The sequence below is a fragment of the Schistosoma mansoni genome, chromosome W (assembly GCF_000237925.1).
Source record: "Schistosoma mansoni strain Puerto Rico chromosome W, complete genome".
Taxonomy (NCBI): domain Eukaryota; kingdom Metazoa; phylum Platyhelminthes; class Trematoda; order Strigeidida; family Schistosomatidae; genus Schistosoma; species Schistosoma mansoni.
Genome location: NC_031502.1, coordinates 44,800,261 through 44,823,173, shown reverse-complemented (window position 1 = coordinate 44,823,173; position 22,913 = coordinate 44,800,261). Strand labels below are relative to the sequence as shown.

Below are 22,913 nucleotides of genomic sequence, written 5' to 3'. Positions count from 1 at the left end.
CCGTCAACGGCTTCAGTTTGGGAATCTATCTAACTTTTTCCAGAGCATCACTTGTTCATTTCAATACATGATCTGACTCTTAGACAGTGACACCCGGTCCTTCTCAACTTTGTTGACGTGGGTCCAGTCACACACAGTTTCGGGGGACCACGGTTGCATTCGGCGATCCTGTGCTGGGAGATCCAACTTTGCTGAGGGTGCCTAGTACCGTCGGTGTTATGATGTCTTTGAGCTTCAGCATGTCCTCACTGGTGTCACTACATGTTCCGTCTACACTAGCGTTGTTGAGGTCCGTTTTCTTCCCTTCACTGAGCGTGTTTGTTTGGCCATCCGTTTTGGGACTACCTTTTCCCAGGTTTGTTGACAACTTTTGCCGCAGGCCTGTCAAGAGAATGATGTTGCTCAGCAAAACCTCAGCATTCATTTCGCACGCCCCACACATTTACCTACGATCCGACTTAACAAGTATGTTGTAAGCAACTACTGTCAGATATGTGCATGCTTCGTGGAACCAACGTTTGCATTTGTAACGCTGCATGCCAGAGATAACAGCAAAACGGCGTCGGGGTCGCTTGCATGAATTCAAGACTATGGTGATGTAGCTGAAAATAGACGTTTCTATTGCATAAAGTACACATTTTCTAGTGAATGCCGGAGTATACATTCTTATTTGTGACGTAGTACCAAATACAAAGGTATTATGTTACATTCAGACGTGGACTTAGAAGAGAATAAATGATAACGCTGCTTAAATTACGCTTAAACTTGAAACCAATTAGTGTAGTATGCTAATGATGGATGGTAGTTAAATGTCATCTTTGTTCATTTTGGTCCATTACTTTACCACACTTTTCTCCATAGACAAATGTATGGGTATCAGTCTTCATGAAAATCTAAGTGTCAGTACTGTGTGCTCTGCTATTAGGTTTCTCCACAGAATCTTGAACAGTTTAATTTCCAAACTATTCGAGACCGTTTCAAGTGATTACTCAAGGTTTCATGTCGAAATCATAAATCACTCTATCCTTCCACCTAGAGAGGGGTATCCTCCTATCTGAGTTAGGACAAGAACGAGCAGACAAAAAGTCAAATTTATTAAGAAGTAAACTCTACTCGTTTTGCATAAGTCAACTAAAGCTCTAGCCAGTATGATACAGAAGGATAAAAATGGAATATGATAATAAAGTGTCATATTACCAGTGTTCGTTTTTAGAAGATCGTTCATTTTTTTGTTAGGGAGAAAACTTCTCCTTCTGATTCTTTAAAAAGAAGAGTTGAGATTTCCTTAAGTTTCGTCGGTACTCGGAGAGACTGTTCTAAGCTTGACTCTTCAATCACCATTTCAGATAGTTCAGCCATCAAAGCAAGAATTTTAATTGTCTACAGCTCAGACCTTTAACTGAAGACCGAGACAAGGAGTAAACATTCTGCGATTTTCACCCAGACAGTCAAGGTTTTAAATAAATAAACTTTCTTGTTTTTGTTGACATGTAAACATTTTAGTGTGATGAGATACAACCACTTTTAAAATTGATTTTTATATAAGGGCTGAACGTTTAGTGGTTTTCTTTTAAATTTTTTTTCAGAGACCGTAATAGGTTTCTTCGTTTTAAGCGACCTAGGTAAAGCGGCAGGTTCTAGTTTCCTTTCACATTATGCCTGATCCAAGAGGAACACAGTTAAAAGTTGTGAGTGTTTTGTTCATTAGTCTATTATTACAGTCATGTTTGTGATATTCAACCTTCACACTTTTCGTTTTTTGCCGTATAGAATGTAAACCCAGAGACCATTTATGACATTCTTGAACGGATCGGAAGAGGCTCTTTCGGGGAAGTTTATAAGGGTGTTGATAGAAAGACAAGAGAAGTTGTAGCTATCAAGCTTATTGATTTGGAAGCAGCTGAGGATGAGATTGAAGATATCCAGCAAGAGATAAAAGTTCTTTCTCAGTGCAACAGCCCGTATATCACGAAGTACCATGGTTCTTATTTGAAAGACACTACATTATGGATCGTCATGGAATACTTAGGTGGTGGATCTGCACTTGATTTAATGAAGCCTGGACCTATACCGGAGGTTCATATATCTACTATTTTGAGAGAGATATTAAAGGGGCTAGATTACCTACATAGTCAAAGTAAAATTCACAGGGATATAAAAGGTTTGTTATTCGTAACATTTCAGTCTTGAATTGTTTTGATAAATTCATTTGTTCTAAAGATTTCTTATGACGGTTCATCCTTATATTTGTGGATAAGCCGTTGGTATTCAATCTCGTAGAGTTCTGATAGTTCCTTATCTGTTATTATTTGTGTTGGTGAATTTTCAAAAGTTTTCACAGCTAATGAGTGTTTTCTATTTGTAAAAGTCGAAAACAGACCTCATTTTTAGTCTATCATCATTTAGAAGGTCAATGTAGGTATGTAGAGTGGTTTGTAGAATATTTGTAGGAAAATATGACTCTACATATTCTAATAATAAGTCTCGTCGATGCTTCCGGGTTTATAAAGGGAGACTATAATTTATGGACGAACCAATCAGGTATAAGATAACAGGTCTCGGATTTTGGCGCGAAATCCACTCATTTATTTAGCTAGATAAAGTTTTGGTATTATAGCTAGTGTCAGTTCGTGGCGAAAACCCTAAATCTGATTCCTAACCCTAACCACCAACTGTAAATCACAATTCTTATTTCTCGCACTGGTTTATAACCCCCACTTGGTCCCAGTTATTAGGTGGACACTCCCGGTCAGTCTAGCGTTGCTCAAAGGTCGTCCATAAATTATGATCTCATTTATAATCCTCTAATAGAGGCTAGACGGTGAACGTAAAGTATGCAGCCAAACCAGTGATTAACTAGAAATCCTCGTCATAATAGGTGTTGTGACTTCTTCCCGTTAAATATTACGTGAACATCAAGTAACATTAAGTATTGCAGGTTAACATGTGTTTTTCGCTCATAGGCTCAACTAATTAAAAAAAAAGACAAGAATATCTGTTTTTGCACTCCACATATCATAGGCTATCTCGGCTAGTTCGACTTTTATTACTGGTGTACTTTTGATTATAGATAGCCTATATATGTCTACTCATTCATGGGTAGTAATGACTTTTCCCAATTCGATAGTAGACTCAAGTGACCAACTATCAATTTAAATATTCCTGTTTGCTTGTTTATTCTGTTCCTGTTTTTAACTGAGCAGGTCATTAGTGCTGTTTTACGGCTTGGTTGATATTACCACTACATATCTTTCATGTTGTTGACATATTTATGTATTTAGCTTTACTTTTCCAAGTTTGCTTTCTATTTTCACTGGAATTAATTAATTAATTGGTATATCATTCGCCTTTTGATAGCTGCTAATGTCCTGCTTTCCTACAGTGGTGATGTAAAGTTGGCCGACTTCGGCGTCGCTGGTCAGTTGAGTTCAACTATAACTAAGCGTGGCACCTTTGTGGGGACCCCATTCTGGATGGCTCCAGAATTAATTCAGCGATATGCGTACGATTTTAAGGTCAGTTGTTCTCAGGACTGTCTAATGTTTGATCCAGTATTTAACACCAAAATATTCATCTGTAAAGGCTTTTCTTAAAGCAAAGGAGTCGATTCGCACTCAGAAATTCCTAACTGACTGAAAAGTAAAGGGTTCATATTTTATTGTTCCAAACTTCTCAAATTTAATTTTCTTTCTTATGATATATAAAAATATAACTACTCAAATCGTATTCAATACTTTGTACCTTTGTAAGCGCCCCCAAATACCCTGATACGGCTGAGAGTGCGGAAAAACCGCTCTCCCTCTCGAAATGCTCTCACATGGACACGCGTATATAGCCTCTGCCACGGAAGTCCTACTCACTGCCTTCTCTTGGCATGGTTGTTGTCTACGACATTGAGAGGACGAATAGCGAATTTCCGGCACTTTAACCAGGTTGGTGAACACGGCGCGTCCACCTAGGGGAGTTGGAAAACCCTGATTCCAAACCAATGGTGCACATGGGCTCCAGCATCCCGAGGGAGCAAATGGCGTACGAACCAATTGTTAGTCACCGGCTACCATGGGACTGCATCTCCTCACGATGCTTCGCTGCTTTGTGGGTTAGACCTTTAGGTCGAAGGCTCCGGGTGTGGCCCCCTAAGAAAACCACTTGCTGCAGTTTGGGCACCTGGGCAGTATCACAGCCCTCACACAAATCGAATGAGATTTGTGAGGCGCATATGTATCTGGTGCTTCTTTGTACCAATATTTATGCGTTTAAATAAATTAGACCAAAAGGTTCAACCCACAAAGCAGCGAAGCATCGTGAGGAGATGCAGTCCCATGGTAGCCGGTGACTAACAATTGGTTCGTACGCCATTTGCTCCCTCAGGATGCTGGAGCCCATGTGCACCATTGGTTTGGAATCGGGGTTTTCCAACTCCCCTAGGTGGACGCGCCGTGTTCACCAACCTGGTTAAAGTGCCGGAAATTCGCTTTTCGTCCTCTCAATGTCGTAGACAACAGTGATGCCACGAGAAGGCAGTGAGTAGGACTTCCCTGGCAGAGGCTATATACGCGTGTCCATGTGAGAGCATTTCGAGAGGGAGAGCGGTTTTTCCCCACTCTCAGCCGTACCAGGGCATTTGGGGACTTTGTAGTGTTCAATGTTCAGTAAGATTGAGTAAGGTATAGGGTAGGTATTGAAAGTCAGACGCAATCTCACCAAAAAGCCGTCTCTCTATTACTAGATTATTACAAAGGGTAAGAATGCCTTCATAGTAATCACGGAGGAATTAGTATATGTATGCAGTTTTCCAACTTCATTGCTTATGTTTTTGCCAACTACGTTGTTTTGAGGATTTTTTTATTGAACCTACGGTTTGAACATACGGTTTTGAATGAAGGGATCATTACCACTTATATTGCGTTCCTTTGACGCTGGTGTATTTGCCGATATTTGATTGTATTTTTATTTGTTTACCGGAGTGGGGCAGTTTGATCCAAATCCCCTTAAACCACGATCTTGTACTGTAGTTTTTATTTTTTTGTCTGAGTAGCTTGTAGTTTTCCGTCAGCAAAGGAATCATCAATGATAAGAATGAACTAATATCACACAGCTTTTAACACTCGCTACTCATTTGGTCTATTTTGGATCCTTCAAAGAGTCACTGTTGAAATAATCGTCGTCATTTCTTTTCTGTATTTTCTGCTTAATAAATTTCTGACTTGCAAATTACCGGGTTATTTATTGGTCTCGACATTTTGTTTAATAACCAACTGTAAATTGTCCTTTGGATTTTCTAGGTAGATATATGGTCTACAGGAATTACAGCCATTGAATTAGCTAAAGGAGAACCACCTAATGCTGACCTACATCCAATACGTGTTCTCATGCTTATTCCAAAGAACCCTTCTCCTCAGTTGACTGGCGATTTCAGTAAGGTATTCAAAGATTTTGTAGACTGCTGCTTGACTAAAGTTCCAGAAAATGTAAGTCTTTAGTTATTTATCCGGTTATGTTATTAAAGTAATTATTTTTATTCGATATTGATATCTTTCTGGTTATTGTGAAATTCCCAAGTATTATTTCTCATCATATCAGTTTTCTGAATGTAGTACAAATTCGTTCTTTTGTTTCCTTGGTTTTCGTGCCGTAATACATTCACGTCATTTTCAAACAGATCTCATTTTGGGACTCCGGTAATTCTTGTAATCCATACTGAAAATGAGTAGACTATATAGGTTTTCAAATTTAATCCTTTTGAATGGACTAGATTCTCATTTTGAATGAACTGCGATTGAGTAAATTAGCTGAGTTTCAAATTGTTCTTTACTTTTTATAATCATTCTAGCATTGAACAACCATCCATTGATAATTGTTTGTGTAAATTCCGCCTATTTTTAATATCTGCTTACCTCAATAGAAAGCTAAACAATCCCAGAACTGTTTACAGAATTTTTTTGTGGGTTCTTGAGACGATTAGCATCACTCGTTCAAATTAATGTACCATTACAGTTTAGTCTACCCATTTTGTTCTCGTGTTATTTAATGGATGTTTTTCGTGTTCATTAATTTTTGTTTTAATTATTTTTTCTGTGGCGTTAAACCTAATGCATGTACACTGTATTTGTCTATTGAGTTACGTCTTGTATGGTTCCTTTCTAATGCTGTTAAATGTAATAAACAGGATCACTACAACTTAGTACTCTCTTTATGGATAGGTGGTAACATAAAACCACCTAACGGTTGCTTCTTGTTTGCTCATATTATGGTATGGTAATCTAATCCATGCAATCGTACAAAATATCTCTTATTGTGTTTACAATCAATTATTGCCAGATTTAAGTAATTTTCTACTATTGGGCAAAGATAATAGTGATTTCGATTCTAATTATTAGGGTGATCATTTTACATGTTTTGATTGCACTATGGTTTTACGACTCAGCGTCTGGTCATATATGTGCGATTGGCTTGAAGTGTAAATCAATATTTTAAAGTAAACCTTCAATTTTTTGGACAAATACGTATATATTTATCTTTTGGTTGATAAATTGTCAAGTATTCAAAATGCTTTAGGGTTCACTTAAGTCAGATGACTACACTGAACAGTTTGACTTGTGCTATGAATGACTTATACGCAATTTCGTTCTTCATGTTGAATTGATTTTCACAATGATATTGATCATTTATCAATATAATGATACTTTGTTAGCTCACCAACTGATGTTAAAATTATTATTTAACACCATTATGTAAAATGTTATCTATCTGGTGGTATTCATTTCCTTTTAGTTGTTTTGTATATAGTCCGTAAACCATTTGGTTATATTACTTATAGCGTACACGTATTCTGTATGTATCACATAACACATGGAAGGAAGTAGTCATACCTACATTATGTTCATAGATTCATTTTAATAATTTTGCTACTTTTTTGTATTCATATTCCATCCACTGTCTAGGTTGTTTATCCACAACTCCACGCTAGTAGTCTTCAATTTTTTCAAAACATATGTGCCTCTACATAACTAAATAAATAATCTAAATTTTCTCGATCTTTTCTTCGTATATAAATCTATTTGTGGTACGATAGTCACTATTTCTAGAAGCTAGTAAAGTTCTAGTTCTGTTTTGATTATCTGTTAATTTTCTGTTTATTAATGCTATGCAATTACAGTTTTTTTTAAAACTTTCTGCTGATGTAATACTCACTATTCACTTGCTTTTCATCACACAAGGTTATGTAACCTGTTTATCTCTACCGACTTATGATTTTACTGGTTTCAGTAAACAGTAAAAAGAATTTTGTAACCCATTAGCCAGGTATATATATATATATATATATATATATATATACAATGCTAAACAATCGTTCAAATTTCATTGGATCTTCACAATTTAGAATTATGATATACTGATTAGAAGTTAAGGACGTAGACTGGAGTAACAATGTCAGTGATGTGAAGTGATACCACAAGTTGTGAAACAAGCGACCAACCATATAGGTGAAAGTGACATCAGTTATTCGAAATATCCAATGAGATGATATATGCTAGAAGAGGTATTTTAGCGAGACCGCATTGTAATGATTATGAGCTACTAAGTGATCAGGTTGCTGTGTACCTTATTAACGGTCGCTTGTTTTTGTACTGTTCTTTATTTCCTAATTTGCTTTGCCGTAAATTCGTATTCAGTAGAAGCGTTCACGTTCGACCAGACAGTGACTGGAGATCGTTTAGATGGAACAGAGTTTCGACCATAAGCCAGCTGCTGCATAAGTTGGAAAGTAAGGATATACAAAATTAAGAATAAAAGGGAGTAAGCGTGGTAAATAATAATAATAATGATAATAATAATAATAATGATAATAATAATAATGTACATTGTCTGACTTTTAGTGGGAGCGAGAAAAGCATCGTGAGCAGAAAACGTTATTTCATATGTTTGCGCGAGGGCTGTGATACTGCCCGGGTGCCAAAACTGAAGCAGGTGGCTTTCTTGAGGGGCCTCACCCGGATTCTTTGACCTAAAGGTCTAACCCACAAGGCAATGGAGCATCGTGAGGAGATGCAATCCCATGATAGCCGGTGACCAACAATTGATTCGTACGCCGTTTGTTCCTTCAGGATGCTGGAGCCCATGTGCACCATTGGTTTGGAATCAGGGTTTTCCAACTCCCCTAGGTGGACGCGCCGTGTTCACCAACCTGGTTAAAGCGCCGGACATTCGCTTGGACATGTTCTACGAATATCGTCCCAGAGAATTCCACGTCGTGCATTATTTGCCGACGCTGGGACTGGTTGGAAAAAGCGGAGAGGTGGTCAGTATGACATGGTGTCGTGGTATGAAAGAAAGCTTTAAAGGACTGGCTTCTATTGGTCCTTCACGACTCCCTGGCTGGGGTACGAGAGATGGTGCTAAATAGTGGCTAGAGACGTTATCAGATATGGCTCAGAATAGAAGCCAATGGCGATCCTGCTGTAACCTCTTTTACTTTATGCATAAAGAGTGCTTATAACCTCTTTAACTGAGAGAGTTCTTCTGGTTGTATATTTCAGTTCCCCTCACCATTTCTTTTTTTATATGCATCTTACCCCTCTCTCTTCCCATTTTCATTCTTTTGTGTGGCGCATATATATCTGGTGCCCCCTTGCACCAATATTTATGTGTTTAAATAGATAAATAAATAAACTGCCGTAAATACTTTTATTCATTGATACTATTGTGACTATCATCTCTTATTTTGCATACTTACTGTAGAACGACTTATATCAAACAAATTTTTCAGGTTATGTATTTGTATGATTTCTTTTTCAGATATTTTTTCATTGTAATCTATCTAGGGTTACTTAAACAACTTATTCATGCATTACTGTAAATAATTTAGTCCGTCCCATATTCTCTGTACATTAATTGCTTTTATGTCTGTCAAATTCATCTTTTTCCAGAGACCAACCGCACATGAATTGCTACGTCACAGTTTTATTAAAAAGGCTCGTAAAACAGCTTTTCTACAAGAGCTAATTGAGCGCTATCGAAAATGGCGTGATGAAGGTGGAGATGATGATGCAGATGGTGAATCTGACGACGATGGACTGTAAGTTCAAACATATTTAACTGCTGTTTTCGTGTACAACATATTTTATCATACAGAATTGGGAGATTTTCTAAATAATGGTATGAGGTATGCACTGACTGACTGAAAATCTCCTAGATTTTAAATATACATATGATAATTTAGATCCTATCTTGTTGTGTAGCTGCTAATCACTGGTTTAGACACAACACCTAATCACTCTGTTAAACTTGCAGATCTCACTCCATTTCACTACCGTCACTTGCCTATTATAATTATCCCTAACGCTATGACATTGGGTCAATAATTCAGCCAAAAAATCCGGGTAATAAGTTTAAGTTTCTTAGTTTTGTCAATTACTTAACAATTGGTAAATGTTTTCTCACCAATATTTGCTTCAACATATCATATCTTCCTATTGTCCTGGCCTTTCAGTTAACATAATCCATTGTTTAATGTTAGTCGTTGCATATACTCAAGTTGATGTGTAAATGGTTTTCAAATTCTGATTTTTTTAAAATTATATTTCATCCGTAGACCACCACTCAAACATCTTAATTCTTGGTTCCATGCAATCGTAAACAACGTTAGGTCGTTATAAAGTTTTACTGCGAAAATGCTGATGCCCTCTTAGACGTTTTGAATTCTTTAGCTCTTGGAAGTCATATGTATCACGTAATGGAATTGTAAACTACGGCCTTCATAATTCATCTTACGTGTTATTAAGCCTAAGTAGTCATTGACTGTTGGAAAACCAAAAGAACGACTTTTAAGGACAGTTTTAATTTCGACTGCAAAAGAGAAAAGCACTAATTAAGTTTTAAGAAACAAGCTCTTCCTATCTGTAGGTGTAATCTGTATGACCATATCAATGTTAATTGGACAGTTTATAAACCCAACATTCAACATTAGTAGTTTTATTGTTGAAAATCTGTTTTCTAACCAATAACCTTCAGTATATCAATAAATCAATATATTTTCATTTCGTATTCTACCTGATATGATCAGGGATGTAGGACAAAAGCTTTTGAAGTGTGATAAAGCGGCTTTATTGTTATGAGTTCACTGTTTTTCTACGAGGGACGTAAAAGTACAAATCTAAACTACTTTGTTTCTTTCAAGTAAGATAAGTTTAGAGTTAAATTATCGTCAGTATGCCTATTAAAGTATTGTAGTTTAGTTTCCGTTTCATGTTAAGGGGAAAACCAGTTGATAAAAAACATAGAAGGAAATATATAACACTACTGACTATCTATTTATAGGTTTCATCACAACAAAACACTCAGGAATTCTTCATTATAAAGGAAATGGTATTTTGTAGAAGAGGAAAGTCATATGATGACGAAACAACTTTAAAAACTTGTAATATAAACGAAGCCAAGAAAGATTTCGTTCCTCAATTACTTCTAAGTGTGAAAAAGTAATTGACTGTTGTTAATCTTTAGGCCTGCTTCACTTCCCCTATTTTTAAAATGGAATGAGTATTGAGTGAAAATGTCATACTTAGTGAGTGAGTTGTCAATAGTTATGGTCATTCTTATTATGAAAGTTGATTATGTCCTTCGTGTTATGGAAGCGCTAATTTCTCTTTAAAGCTCGGCATGTGAAACATGAAAGCGAATTGAAGATATCTGGTTGATTTATAGTCTACCTGTTAACCTAAGGAAAATTTGTGTTATCCACCTGCAAACATTAAAATATATTTGGCTGATATAATTCCATATTGCAGTGACTAAGAGTTGACTGTTTATGTCTCACAATGTTTACTCATGATGATTGTGGTGTGTACAATTTTATCATCCAACAAATGCGTCCAGTCGGTGTAAGTACCCATTTACACGGCACTTTTGTTTTTATGGGTAGGCTTGAATATCAGACTGTTAGATAGATAACAAATTTATTGTCACTCCTCGATTTTTATGAAGCTCCACTCTGGTAGCGCTTCCGGAACTATTATTATTATTTTTTATTCTTGGAAGATAGTCATGACTTCGGATATACTGTATTTAAGATGAGTTCAACACCACATTTGCTTGAACCAAAATTTAGAAAACATCATCCTAATATTTTCAAAAATCTAAGTAACATACCACTTGACCAAATACATGTTTGCGATAAATCAACACCAAAAATTCCAAATATTAAAAACTGGAATTACTGTTCACTAAATATATACTAGTTTTGTTTGTAAGATCTAGTGTGAATGACTGACTATTCATCCGTTGATTTACGGGAAAAAATGTAGTCAAAGTCCAAACTGTAGTTTGTGGCGAATCATTTTACCGAAGTATATTTAACTATCAGACAAGTAGACATGGGTTTGAAATGAAATAACTCATTTCGTTTAGTTCTTTAAGCTTCAAACAGTTGAGCCTGTAACAGCTATCTCAAATTTAATATTCAGTCTGTTTTCTTTTGATTTTGGCTAGTCATCCCAACCGCTTTTATTGCAAACCATGATATCAGATTGTTATCATCAGAGTTTGCACCATTCCTACATGATATAACACAGCATATAGTGTAGATGTAACTTCGGAAATACTTTATTACAGTATCGATTTTTGATCTTATAATAAGGAATATCATTTTGTAAGTTGATTGTCTCTTGGATAATTTTTTCTACTTAGTGTTCCAGGCATTTACTGAAGTCTGCTGTCAAAGATTTTGTAAAGAAGTATCTTTACTTTTATCTAATCCCTGTTACCCCTTATAGAGCACAGGCCTCTGATCAGGATTCTCCATCCAACTCTATCCTGGGCTGTCTTTTCCAGTTGTTTCTTAATATTATTTTGATGTCTGTCTCTAATTCCTAACTCAATCTGTTCTATGGTCTCTCTTTCCATTTTACTCTTAGGATCCCAAGTTAGTCCTTGCCTCGTGATTCAGTTTGATGATTTCCTCAATGTATTGTGGTACAATGTTGTTGCGACCCAGTGAAATGTTAAGTATTTAAAAGAGTTTCTCTGCAAACTCTAAGTTCTGTATGGAACAAATTGTCAATTATTTGGTTAGGTGTATTTCGTTCAGTAATAACAACAGCTGAAAATACTGAGTAGTTTGAATCTATTGATCATTTCTTAACAAAACATCATACTGTGGAAGCCCGGTAGTTTATTAGTATAGAAACTATATATATATAACCTAGTTAACTAAAGGATTCTCACATAAAAATATGTATCAAAATGCGAATATCTTTATGAGGCATCAACTTCATATTGAATACGTATTGAATATACCTACACAGCTGAAATTCTTTAATCACCCTGTCAATTAGGTTCCGCACTTTTATGTTGGCACATTTCATCATTCCACCTAATGCCATAGGTAAAGATTCGGTAAATTTTTCATAAAATTTGCGTTTATTCTTAGATGGCTCAACATTTGTCCTGCATTATTCGATTATCACTTAAATATTTAGAGATCACGTATTAGGAACATTCCCTCACTTTGCGTTGAGTTGTTAATCTAATCAAATGTAAAAGGTCATAGTTTCTTTGATCGAATAATTCAATTGCTGTTTTTAAGCTATGTTTAGACGACTACATGATTCAGATCCTTAACAGGCTTCAGTTAATGAATTTCAAACCCTATGCATGGTGTTGTGTGGTATCAGATTGTGTAGTGATATGGTTGTTTGGTTTCCGGCATTAGACATGTAAAGTTTATTAATTTTTGGTCAAATCGATAATTGCCAATTAAACAAATGGAGTATTGCATACCTTACACAACTTACATAAACGTGAAGAGAGGTTTTTTTTCTATATGAAAAATAATATTGGATTGTCTTTTTGTGCACATACGCACATTCACATTCCTTTTTTGGTACTGATTTGTCCAAGATCTGTGTTTATTGTTTGTTTCTTTTCTTTATACTATTTTCATAGTGTAATTCACTGAAAAGAAAGACTAGCATATATGTTGCATATAAACATTTTTTGTTCATAGTATATATGTTTGTACTTACGTAATTTGATCTTTTTGTTCAAATAATTGTGTTGTATTATTACAATTTAGTTACTTGTTATTTATAAATCTTTCAAAATTTTTCAACATTTAACATTGAAATCCAAGTAAATGTTTAGTAATTATTTGTTTATACTCAAGATTAAATAGAAATGCTGTGAAACCACATAACGTTTACGTAATGAAGAATTGTAATCTCCTATCTAATTTGTAATTACATTTCGTTAAAGTGTTCATGATTTTCTAGACTAAACTGTTTTATTTTTAAAAATTGATTGTTTGTTACATTAAATTTTTAAATATGAAATTATTTGTTTAACATTTTTCTCAAGTGTCTCAAGATATATCAATAATATTTCTTTTGAAATTTCATAGTATCGGTCCTGCTTTAGTTTGGGCACCTGTGTAGTATCACAGCCCTCACGCAAATCTAATGAGATTTGTGTGGCACATATGTATCTGGTGCCTCTTTGTGCCAATATTTATGTGTTCAAATAAATAAATCATAGTATTGATGTTACTCATTTCTGTCGTTTTATAATAATAATATTATTATTATCATTACTGTTATTATTATTACTATTATTAATATTATTAAAGAGTAGACCTACTTATTGAAGACTGTGACAAAATTATGTCCTGGATGTTATTTCAAGTGACAATCTAAGAATGTTTAAAATTTGTTTCTTTTTCTCTAAATACATGATTTTACTTCAATACTAGTCTGTTAGTAGGGAGTGGAGTATTTGACGACTTTAATATCTCTACTTATCTTGGAAGTTTCATGTTATAACCGAAATTATTGGTTAGAGGTCTTAAGCAATATGGCTAAGAATGGCTTCCAGTGACCCAGTTGCACTAAAATCTTGAAAAGGTTTTTGTTCTCTTTTTCGTGTACATTTTTTGTCCTTTTACAGATTCCACAAGTAGGTATTAAGTAAAGTGCTCATTGATCTTACCCATCCAATTACATTTTAAAATTGGAAGAAACATGCTGATAAATGGCGCATTAAAAGTACAGTTTTTTTAAAAAATAAATTTGTTTGAAACTCGTATATGACATGAAAACTATTGTTAGGACTGAATCCAGATTGAACACTATTTTGTTAGATATGTGCCTAAGCTGAAGTCCCAAATGAAAGTATTATTATTAGATGCTAAAAGTTCGAATCAGTGAAACGTTTGATAAAAAACTAAATTTTGTCATCAAAGAGTTCTGAAATAGTGTGGAATAAAGGATTTAGAATTTACAGAAAGCTAGTACATAAAACGGTAATATAATAACATAATAATAATTATCTAACCTACAATTGTGTTATATTCGATATCCGACCATGGATGCTTCATGATTTTGGTTCACTACGTTATAAACTTCAACTCGGTGAGATAATAAATGCTCATTAGTTGGTCTAACTTCATTAATTGTAAAGTTAACGTTGTTTTTAAAGCATTCTTCTCGACACAAATAACGTGATACATGGAAACATAAAAAGTGATGAATTATAGTTGAGTTCGTTTTTTACTTTGTTGTTATTGTATTAACTTCCGCGTGAATTAAGACTGGTTTTTGCGATTTGAATTTTCTTAGTGTTCCGGACGAGGAAGATCTTGTAAATGCTCATTCAAATTCTCCTGGCGGTGCTGATAAACCTGGTCAAAAGAAGAAACATTTTGATGGTATGAGACCGGGAAAAGCATCTGATACATTCAAGTGGAATTTTGAAACAGTTCGTGCTATGCCATCACAGTCCGCACAGGTTTCTCATAATACAAGTTCAGCTTACTCTTCTCCCGATGTTTCTTCTGCCCACCATTCTTCTTCATCGTCACCATCCAGTTCAGATGTCCAGCCTGTGATCAAGAGAACATCTGGTGGTCCTGCACTTGAATCTGAACGACGTCTCTCTGATGGATATGAATCGTAAGTAGTCGCTAAAAATTAAACATTGTAACTAATGGGTTGGTTTTTCCATTTCTTACTACCTAACTTTTCATTACATTTATTGGGGGTATTGCGGACATATTTCCTAATAAAAGTAAAACAGATGAGTCTAAATGTCGTATGTTTATCCTCATACTTGTAATTGTTTAAAATGTCTTTTATTTACTAGTTGAATGGTGATTGAAAGCTTTAATAGACGATTTATTGAAACGTTTCCAACAAAAGCGTGTAAAATAACTTGGATTCTTCACGGCCGTTCATATTTAAACATAGAAACGCGACTTTCATACAATCACTTCCCATAATAAAATTGCAGATTAAATACTCATTCCAATATTGTACATGGAAATGATTATATAATGAGAGTCTCATACTGTGCTTGACCCATTGCTTCAGCTTGTAAACTGTATACACTTTTCTAATGATACCCATACAGTAACTGCTGATAAATTCAGAAAATCGCCGTCAGTAATGTTTTGTCTGTTAATGTTACTTTTGTATGGATTGTTCTATGGTTAGGTTCCATTTTTCCTGCCAACCATCGTTTCCTGTTCTCTTTAGATTGTACGAAGATTTCTTGATTGAAATAGGTTTATTGCACTGTATCGTTTTCGTTGTTATTGTCGATGTGTAACTTTGAACTTCAACGTTGTATAGAAGTATCTATACTAAATAAACAGGCTTCTGTAACTCATTCAATTTAGTAACTGCAAATCCACACACTAAATGGTGAATGTGCTAGTGGTATTTCTTTATCAATAAAACTGACTTCCAGTTCGTTACATAGTGTGTAAGCCTGTTTCGATGCATGATTATGTCTGGTATAGTAGTAGGTTGAAAGAAAGTTAGGGTTGACCAAACTAAATACACGGTATCAGTGCATGAAGTTACCGACTTTTGGGCTGATCCATGTAACTGGTTCCAGATTATTTGGTTGGGGTCTGCCCGATTATCTTAACCAGTGGCTAGCAACTTTGTGTGACATGGCTCAGAACTGTTTGGAACAATTGCACAGTTGCGTTCACTCTTAGACGTAAGTTCATAAATTACTTCTTAATGAATTTTTTTCCTCTAATTCATGCGTCTCAAATCATATCTTCTTCCCCGTAATCTTTTTTATTGCCACCAATACTGTTAATATCTCTTCCGATGGAATTGATCGTAGAAATTTCATCTCACTGTGCCAGTGAGGTGTGACAACTTGAACCGATGTACACATATGCCAGGTTCTATACTGTACGCATTTCATGATTTACCATCTACGGCGATTATTTTCAAATGTAGCAGCCTTATCTGAGCTGCTTATCGATAATCTAGTGTTTGATTATATAAGTGTAACTATGACTCGTAAACAAATCGTCCAAAGCCTACTGCATTATTTATGTTGGTTTAGCTTTCATCATATAATTTTTAAGTGCATTAATGTTAATGCCTGCTCATCTTCTGCCTAGTTTATTTTCCGTTACATTGTTCATACTGGACATTTTCTGAACTTCAGTTAGTACCGGTTGCACTATACTCATCGTTTAACCGGACAAATGATGACTTCTATTTAGTATTACACATTTTCGATATTCAATTCATTTATCTATCCAATTTATTTGTTGTGTCTCTGGTATTATTGGTAAGTACTTGAAATTAGGAACCACGACAATCCTCATGACTGGAAGTAAAAACACAAAAGTTTGATACAAACAAAGACTTATTGACCTTTCAAAATCCAATTCACCTAACCACAAAAATACATTTATTTATCTTGTATATCCATTTGATAATTAATTAGTGTGAAAAGTGCACAGAATTATTACATAGACACATAATGCATATCATACTGAACAAGGTTCACACTAGTTTAATCCAAAGAATATTGTAATAAGTAAATCTCATACTGAAAATAAAATCAATGTTATGCTGAGCAAATTACCATGCTAAAAATAAGACATTTTTTGAGAGATTATCACATTGGATTGTATAGTGAACTCGTATTAAGTAAAGATCATGATGAATCAAGAAAGAAAACATGATATTGTTTTTACCCCGAAAGCTAATTAAAGGATCCTGTGGTTTTCTTGCACTCTTTTTATCTCGTTTTATTACATTACTAATGTATGTGGAAGTACTGAAAGTGTATACCTTTGTGCAACTAAATATGCTTAAACTAAGTAAAATGTTTATTTATTTATTTATTTTTTCTGAATGTTATGTTTCGTAGATACAATGCGCTCTTGTAACGTTAAACATTATATTGCTTCTTTTGGCATTCTTTTGACCTGTATTGGAAATGCTATATTTTTTTTTACGAAAATGGCACTAATTAGTAGCTTTAAAAATAATCGTTAAGTACTTATCACACAACCTTTTTTTGTCCATTTTCCAAATTGTTATCTAATTAGACGTGCCTCGAACCCTGTAATAGGGGGACCACTTCATTCGGGGTTTCAGCCTTCACAAATTGGTTTATGTACAGCAGATGAAAATTCTCGTGCCCAAATGTCACGTTCAGCAATGAATTCAAATCAGAATACCGCTGGTCCTAACGCATCTTCTGGCCCTACTAATATTCCGATTATCCGACCACAAAATGTTCAACCTGTTACTAGAATTATGGCTAGTGATATCCCTCAGTCTCGCCAAGTTTATGGTTAGTTGTGTTTGCTTATAGATTAAAGGTTATAAGTAGTGAAATGAATGATAGCGATAAGTCTTATACTTCTGAGTTGTCTTAACTTTTGGTTCGTAACATTTTAATTTTAGTAACGAGTGTGAAACAGTACTTTGTAGTGAGATTTTTCTAAAAGCACAATTATCCCTTACAATGGGTACATGTCTTTTTATATGGTACAAATATAATGCTGCTGCTTCTGCTCATTCACGAGACCTTGCGATGTTTCTTTTCGCTGTGTAGTTACTGTTTGTTCAATCTCATCATATCTCGTGGGAGAATCATACCGTGAAGTTGGAGGTCATGAAACCTACTATTTATTTATACTAATAAAGTGTTCCTTTTACCTGTCATTCTTCAAGGTAAAGTCTCCAATTATATTCTCGTATAATACAACGAATGTGGTAACTGAACCATTATTGTATCAGAGGTGTCAACTATTGACTAATCCAACTACCTTTGCCGACTGTAGTAAGGTTATTTTTAGAGACGACAATTCCATCACTTCATAAAGTCACTTATTATTGGTTTGATTCATATCGTGGTAACAACTTCATAGGTAGCTTAAAATCAATGATTTTAGACTTGGAGTGATTTGAATTAGGATCACAGTGGTGCAATTGTATTCAATGTTCATGTGGATCGTGAACAATATTGTGCTGTTAATTTATATTCCTTTATCCACCTTGATCTTTTCGTTATATATCGTCTTCATTTTCCTTGATTATTTCTTTGTATACTATTCCAAAATATGATGAGTTGAATCTTTAGACTGCCATATGAAATCGCACATCGATATATCTGACTCTGTTTATCTAACTTATCCTCATCCGGTACAGGATTTTCGTATCTACTTACCTTTGAACCAGGTGTATATTTTTTGAAGCTTCCGTTTGTATTTGTTGTCTAGTTATGTAAGTATATCTCGTGTTGCATGCCATTCATTAATAATAATAATGTATTCTGAAAATAATATTTACAGAATTCACACCAGTTTACAGGCATGATCAGATTGATATAAAAAGCAACATTTAATGTAGAGAACAAACATGAAATATAAGAAAGTTTTATGTTTGCTTATTTACAAATTGATAAGTAGTTTATATATGGCATATATCACGGCAAACCAATGCAACACCAGGGAACTTGTCATTTTTTCTTAAGTGGATAGCCTGATGATTAATCAACGTTGTTATGTAAGGTTATTTCCAGTGCCAGAGCGAGTTATTGATAATTATCTACAACTAGAGAAAGTAAGATAAAAGCAAAGAGCACGGAACAACAAAACAATGATAGCAAGTAAGAGGTTAAACATTTAAAGTTCCGATAATCTCACTTGTGGAGTAAGATACACTTGCAGGCGCTAGAGCATTTAATGCGTTTTCAGAGGAGCAATAGACATTAATTGAGCGAACAAACAATGGGAGAGAGTTTAACATACGGATAGTTTGAGGTAGATTATTCCAGAGCCTAGAAAACTTACAGGTAAAGTAATTCATATAGAGAGAAGATCTAGAATATGTTTGTTTGGCTAAAGACAAGGAGTTACGAATGTCGTAATGTGAAGCTTTAGCATATTGAATCGCCTGGCTGGATGTGAAGGAGAGTTTGTTAAGTATTTTGAAAAAGAAGATAAGGTTAAGTTTGAGTCTCCTCTTCCATAAAGGGTCAAGCCCTAGTTTACTACACCTAGAATTATATGTCAAGACACTATCAGTTTCAAGAGTACGAAGTGTAAATCGTCTCTGTACTGATTCCAGTCTTAATTTATCCTTTATGCGCGTATAGCACTAATACTAGATATCCTGGCTACGAAGAGAATAGACTAAATTAAAGAAGTCAAAATGACATGTCATACAAGATCGATTTTTAAGAAATCCATGTTGCGAATCATCAATAAATTGTTCAGTCAATAAATAGTTGGATAGTTCGTCACTAATAATTTTTTCCATAATCCTAGAGATAACTGGAGTAATATTTATTGGCCGATAGTTGTTCATGTCAGTCTTATCTCCGGATTTGTAACGTGGTATGATGTACGCGGTTTTCCAACGGTCAGGATAAGAGCTTGATTCCATAGAGAGAGTAAACAGCTTAAGGAGAAGAAGTGGAATATCTGGACCACCATATTTGTAGAGAAATGATGAAATCCCGTCTGCTCCGTGACCTTTTGAAACCTTGAGGTTATTTATAACCTTACTAATTTTCAGACATGTGAAGGAGATAGATTTAATTGAGTTACCAGTCATGCATATAACTCTAGAAACAGAGCCATTTATGGATTCTTTGCCATTTGCAAAATTACCACTGAAAAGTTCTGCTATAGTTTTTGGGTCATATATAAAACTATTATTATACAGGATGCATGGTATATCAACCTTTTGAGTTGATTTAGCACGTTTATTGTAAAGGTGGATTAGGTTTTGCACTTTTGAGTTAGTACTTAGTGCTAATAGCTCTTCATTGATGGATTTTAATCTATGTTTCTCTTTAATTCGGTTAAAAATTATTGTTATTTGTGTGACTGCCGTGAAGTCGTTAGATTTAAAATAACGTTTCTTTAGGCGTCTTAGTTTACTACGATATTTAGCTGGTATATATAATTCGTAAGGTTTACTAATCCTGTAAGTCTTAATTGGTGCATAGGAGTCTAGACAAGAGTTAACAATCAAATAGAATATGTTGATGGCATCTGTCAGACTATTACATGAGAAGAATTCATCCCAGTCTGAGAGTTTGATCAGTGAGCGCAAGAGGTCCCAGTCTGCATGCTTATAGTCTCTATAATTGCAGGTTCTTTGAATTGGTCGGTTGTAGGAGGGATAGATGGGGAGAGCACAAGCTACTATCTTATGATCACTGCTTTCAAACTCGTTGTATACTTGTACAGATAGGGGAATGATATCTCTACTAAATATTAGATCAAGTGTATTATCACCCCTTGTTGGGGTACGAACCCACTGTGACCAGCAGTACAGATTAAGGATTGATAAAAATTCATCATTGCCTGACTGACAACTACCGGTACTCCAGTTAATCCCAGGATAATTAAAATCGCCAGTGACAATCTTAGCACTGAAGTTTAGAGTAGATGCATGTATAAATGCATTGATAATAAGATCATTCAAATTATCAGTACTATCAGGAGCTCTATATATACAACCTAGGAGTAGACTATGATTTAGGGTATTGATTGATATCCAGATCGACTCTGGTAAACTATTCAAGATACTATCTTCAACTTTGTTAGTTGTTAAGGTATCCAAAGCAAATATAAGACAACCGCCTCCTCGCTTAGTTTCTCTGTCACAAAAGTAGGACGAGAGATAAAATCGCTTTCGGTATAATTTTATAAAGTATGTACTTTGTATGCACATTCATACAGCTTCTTACATTTAAGAAACGTATGCTTTAATAAGTATCAAGTAGTTTTGAGTGGTAGGAAAAACAAAGATGCACGAAATGAGACTTGATTCATATCAGTTAGACACTCCGAAAACTTCAGTTTGTTTCCAAGTAGACATTCACTTGTTTTTATCCGTTCCCTTTTCTCGTTTTTCTTACAGTTGGTGACCCTGGACACTCAAAATTAGTCAACTCAAAGAATATTTCTACATCAGCTAATAACAAACCTCAACATAGTCAATCACCACCATTGGTTGTAAATCTGAATAAACCATCTTGTTTCCATCAGCACGTTTTACCTTTGCTTCAGGATGTAAGATATATTATTTTGCACTAACATTCTACTCATTTTTTATGCGTATGGCTTTCATTTTTATGAAAAAAATTGTTTCGTGGTAACTTTGTGTAACGTCTGATTTTGTTGCTATGTTTCCCCCAGTTTGAATCATATATTTGCCGAACAACTTTGTTGGTCAAATATAACATTAGAGGAACTTAATCTGTCACTGATATTTTACCTCAGTCAAAAACTATCAGAGTAATTAATAGTTTCAATCGATGAAATCTTTCGACACTTGATCGATAGAATTTCTGATGGTTGTCAAACGTCTAGGACAATAATTGTGGTAAATAAAAACTAGGACTGAATGTTAATTAGACTAACATCTGGTGTCTAAGAGAGGTTTTCCTGTAGTTATAGTGAAAATCCTTGACCAATGGAGTACGACATCGGGTGTGAGGTAGTTACTCGTCGAAGACAAAGGAGGATTGTTGAACAATATGGTGAATTTTTCAAAGTGAAACACCTGGATTGTTGCGTGTCAAGTCAGTGGTCTAAATATTAAGGACTTATGGTGAGACCTAATAGTTTTTTATTCGACCTACTGAGTTTTTGGATGCTTATTGTCGAGATGTTTCATACTAGGACGAAACAGCTATCCAGTGTCTCTTGGTTCGTAAAATTTTCTTAACTAAGATTAGTTCGTGACATAAGCATAAAATCCATCAATTTTCACAAACCACCTATGGTAATAGTAGGGGATTTCCCATCACAAAGATTCGCCGTCTAAGCCTATCAAGTGTATGTATGATCTGATTTTGTTTTGTAAATAATAAAACACAAACGATTTAATTGATTTGATAAAAAAATTGTTGATTTATTATTATTTGTGTTGTTTTCAGGTTTTTGTGTGGTTACTTATATAAACGATACTGTTAAAAATTGGGTTATCTCAAAATAATCTAAAGTTTGTTAGACTGTACACTCAAATATTGTTTTATTTTGTGATGTATTCTCACCATATTACACTTATTCTATTTTCATCACTTTCAAGTGTTTTGTGATTTTTTCTTCAGCTCCAAGATGTTTACAGTCAAGTCACTAGTGGTGCTTCAGATTCAATCTCCAATTTAGCGGCTACATTTCAGGCAGTCGATGCTTCGTCACCTCAGTATACAACTGAATTTTTAGCGGAATTACTAACCCGTGTATTGGATAGCAATCCACGATTATCTGCCAATGTTAGGCGTCGTGTATTAGATCGCTTACGCATGAATTCGTCCGACTCTTAATGTAAATTATTTTCTAATAGCAGTGGTATGTTATACCTACATTTTTCGATCCCGTACTATTGATACCTGTGTTTTTGATGTATAACTTCGAAAATATTTTCTGTAAAATCATGTTCATTTTCGGGATTATACGTAACCTCTAAAAGAAGCAATGTCTTCTCATCATTTTTACCTGCGCTTCAACACATAGCAGTTTGAATACAATCAAAATGAGTTGTACTATCACTCTTTGGAAAGACATATTGTCGAAAATATGATGGCACTAACCCGAAACGTCCTCATTTGCAACATCTGGGTATATATGTGTTTCC

The 22,913-nt window shown here is 34.9% G+C and overlaps 1 protein-coding gene across 1 annotated transcript; it reads left to right on the top strand.

The window, feature by feature from the left end:
* Positions 1-1,640: 1,640 nt before the first annotated feature.
* Positions 1,641-22,602, top strand: Smp_096640 (serine/threonine kinase; the record flags this gene model as incomplete). Its single annotated transcript, XM_018789846.1, has 9 exons — positions 1,641-1,688; positions 1,771-2,161; positions 3,358-3,515; positions 5,286-5,471; positions 8,931-9,079; positions 14,610-14,942; positions 17,357-17,604; positions 21,192-21,343; positions 22,387-22,602. The coding sequence occupies exons 1-9, from the start codon at positions 1,656-1,658 to the stop codon at positions 22,600-22,602; spliced, it is 1,866 nt and encodes a 621-aa protein (XP_018655248.1). The 5' UTR covers positions 1,641-1,655.
* Between the last annotated feature and the right edge of the window lie 311 nt (positions 22,603-22,913).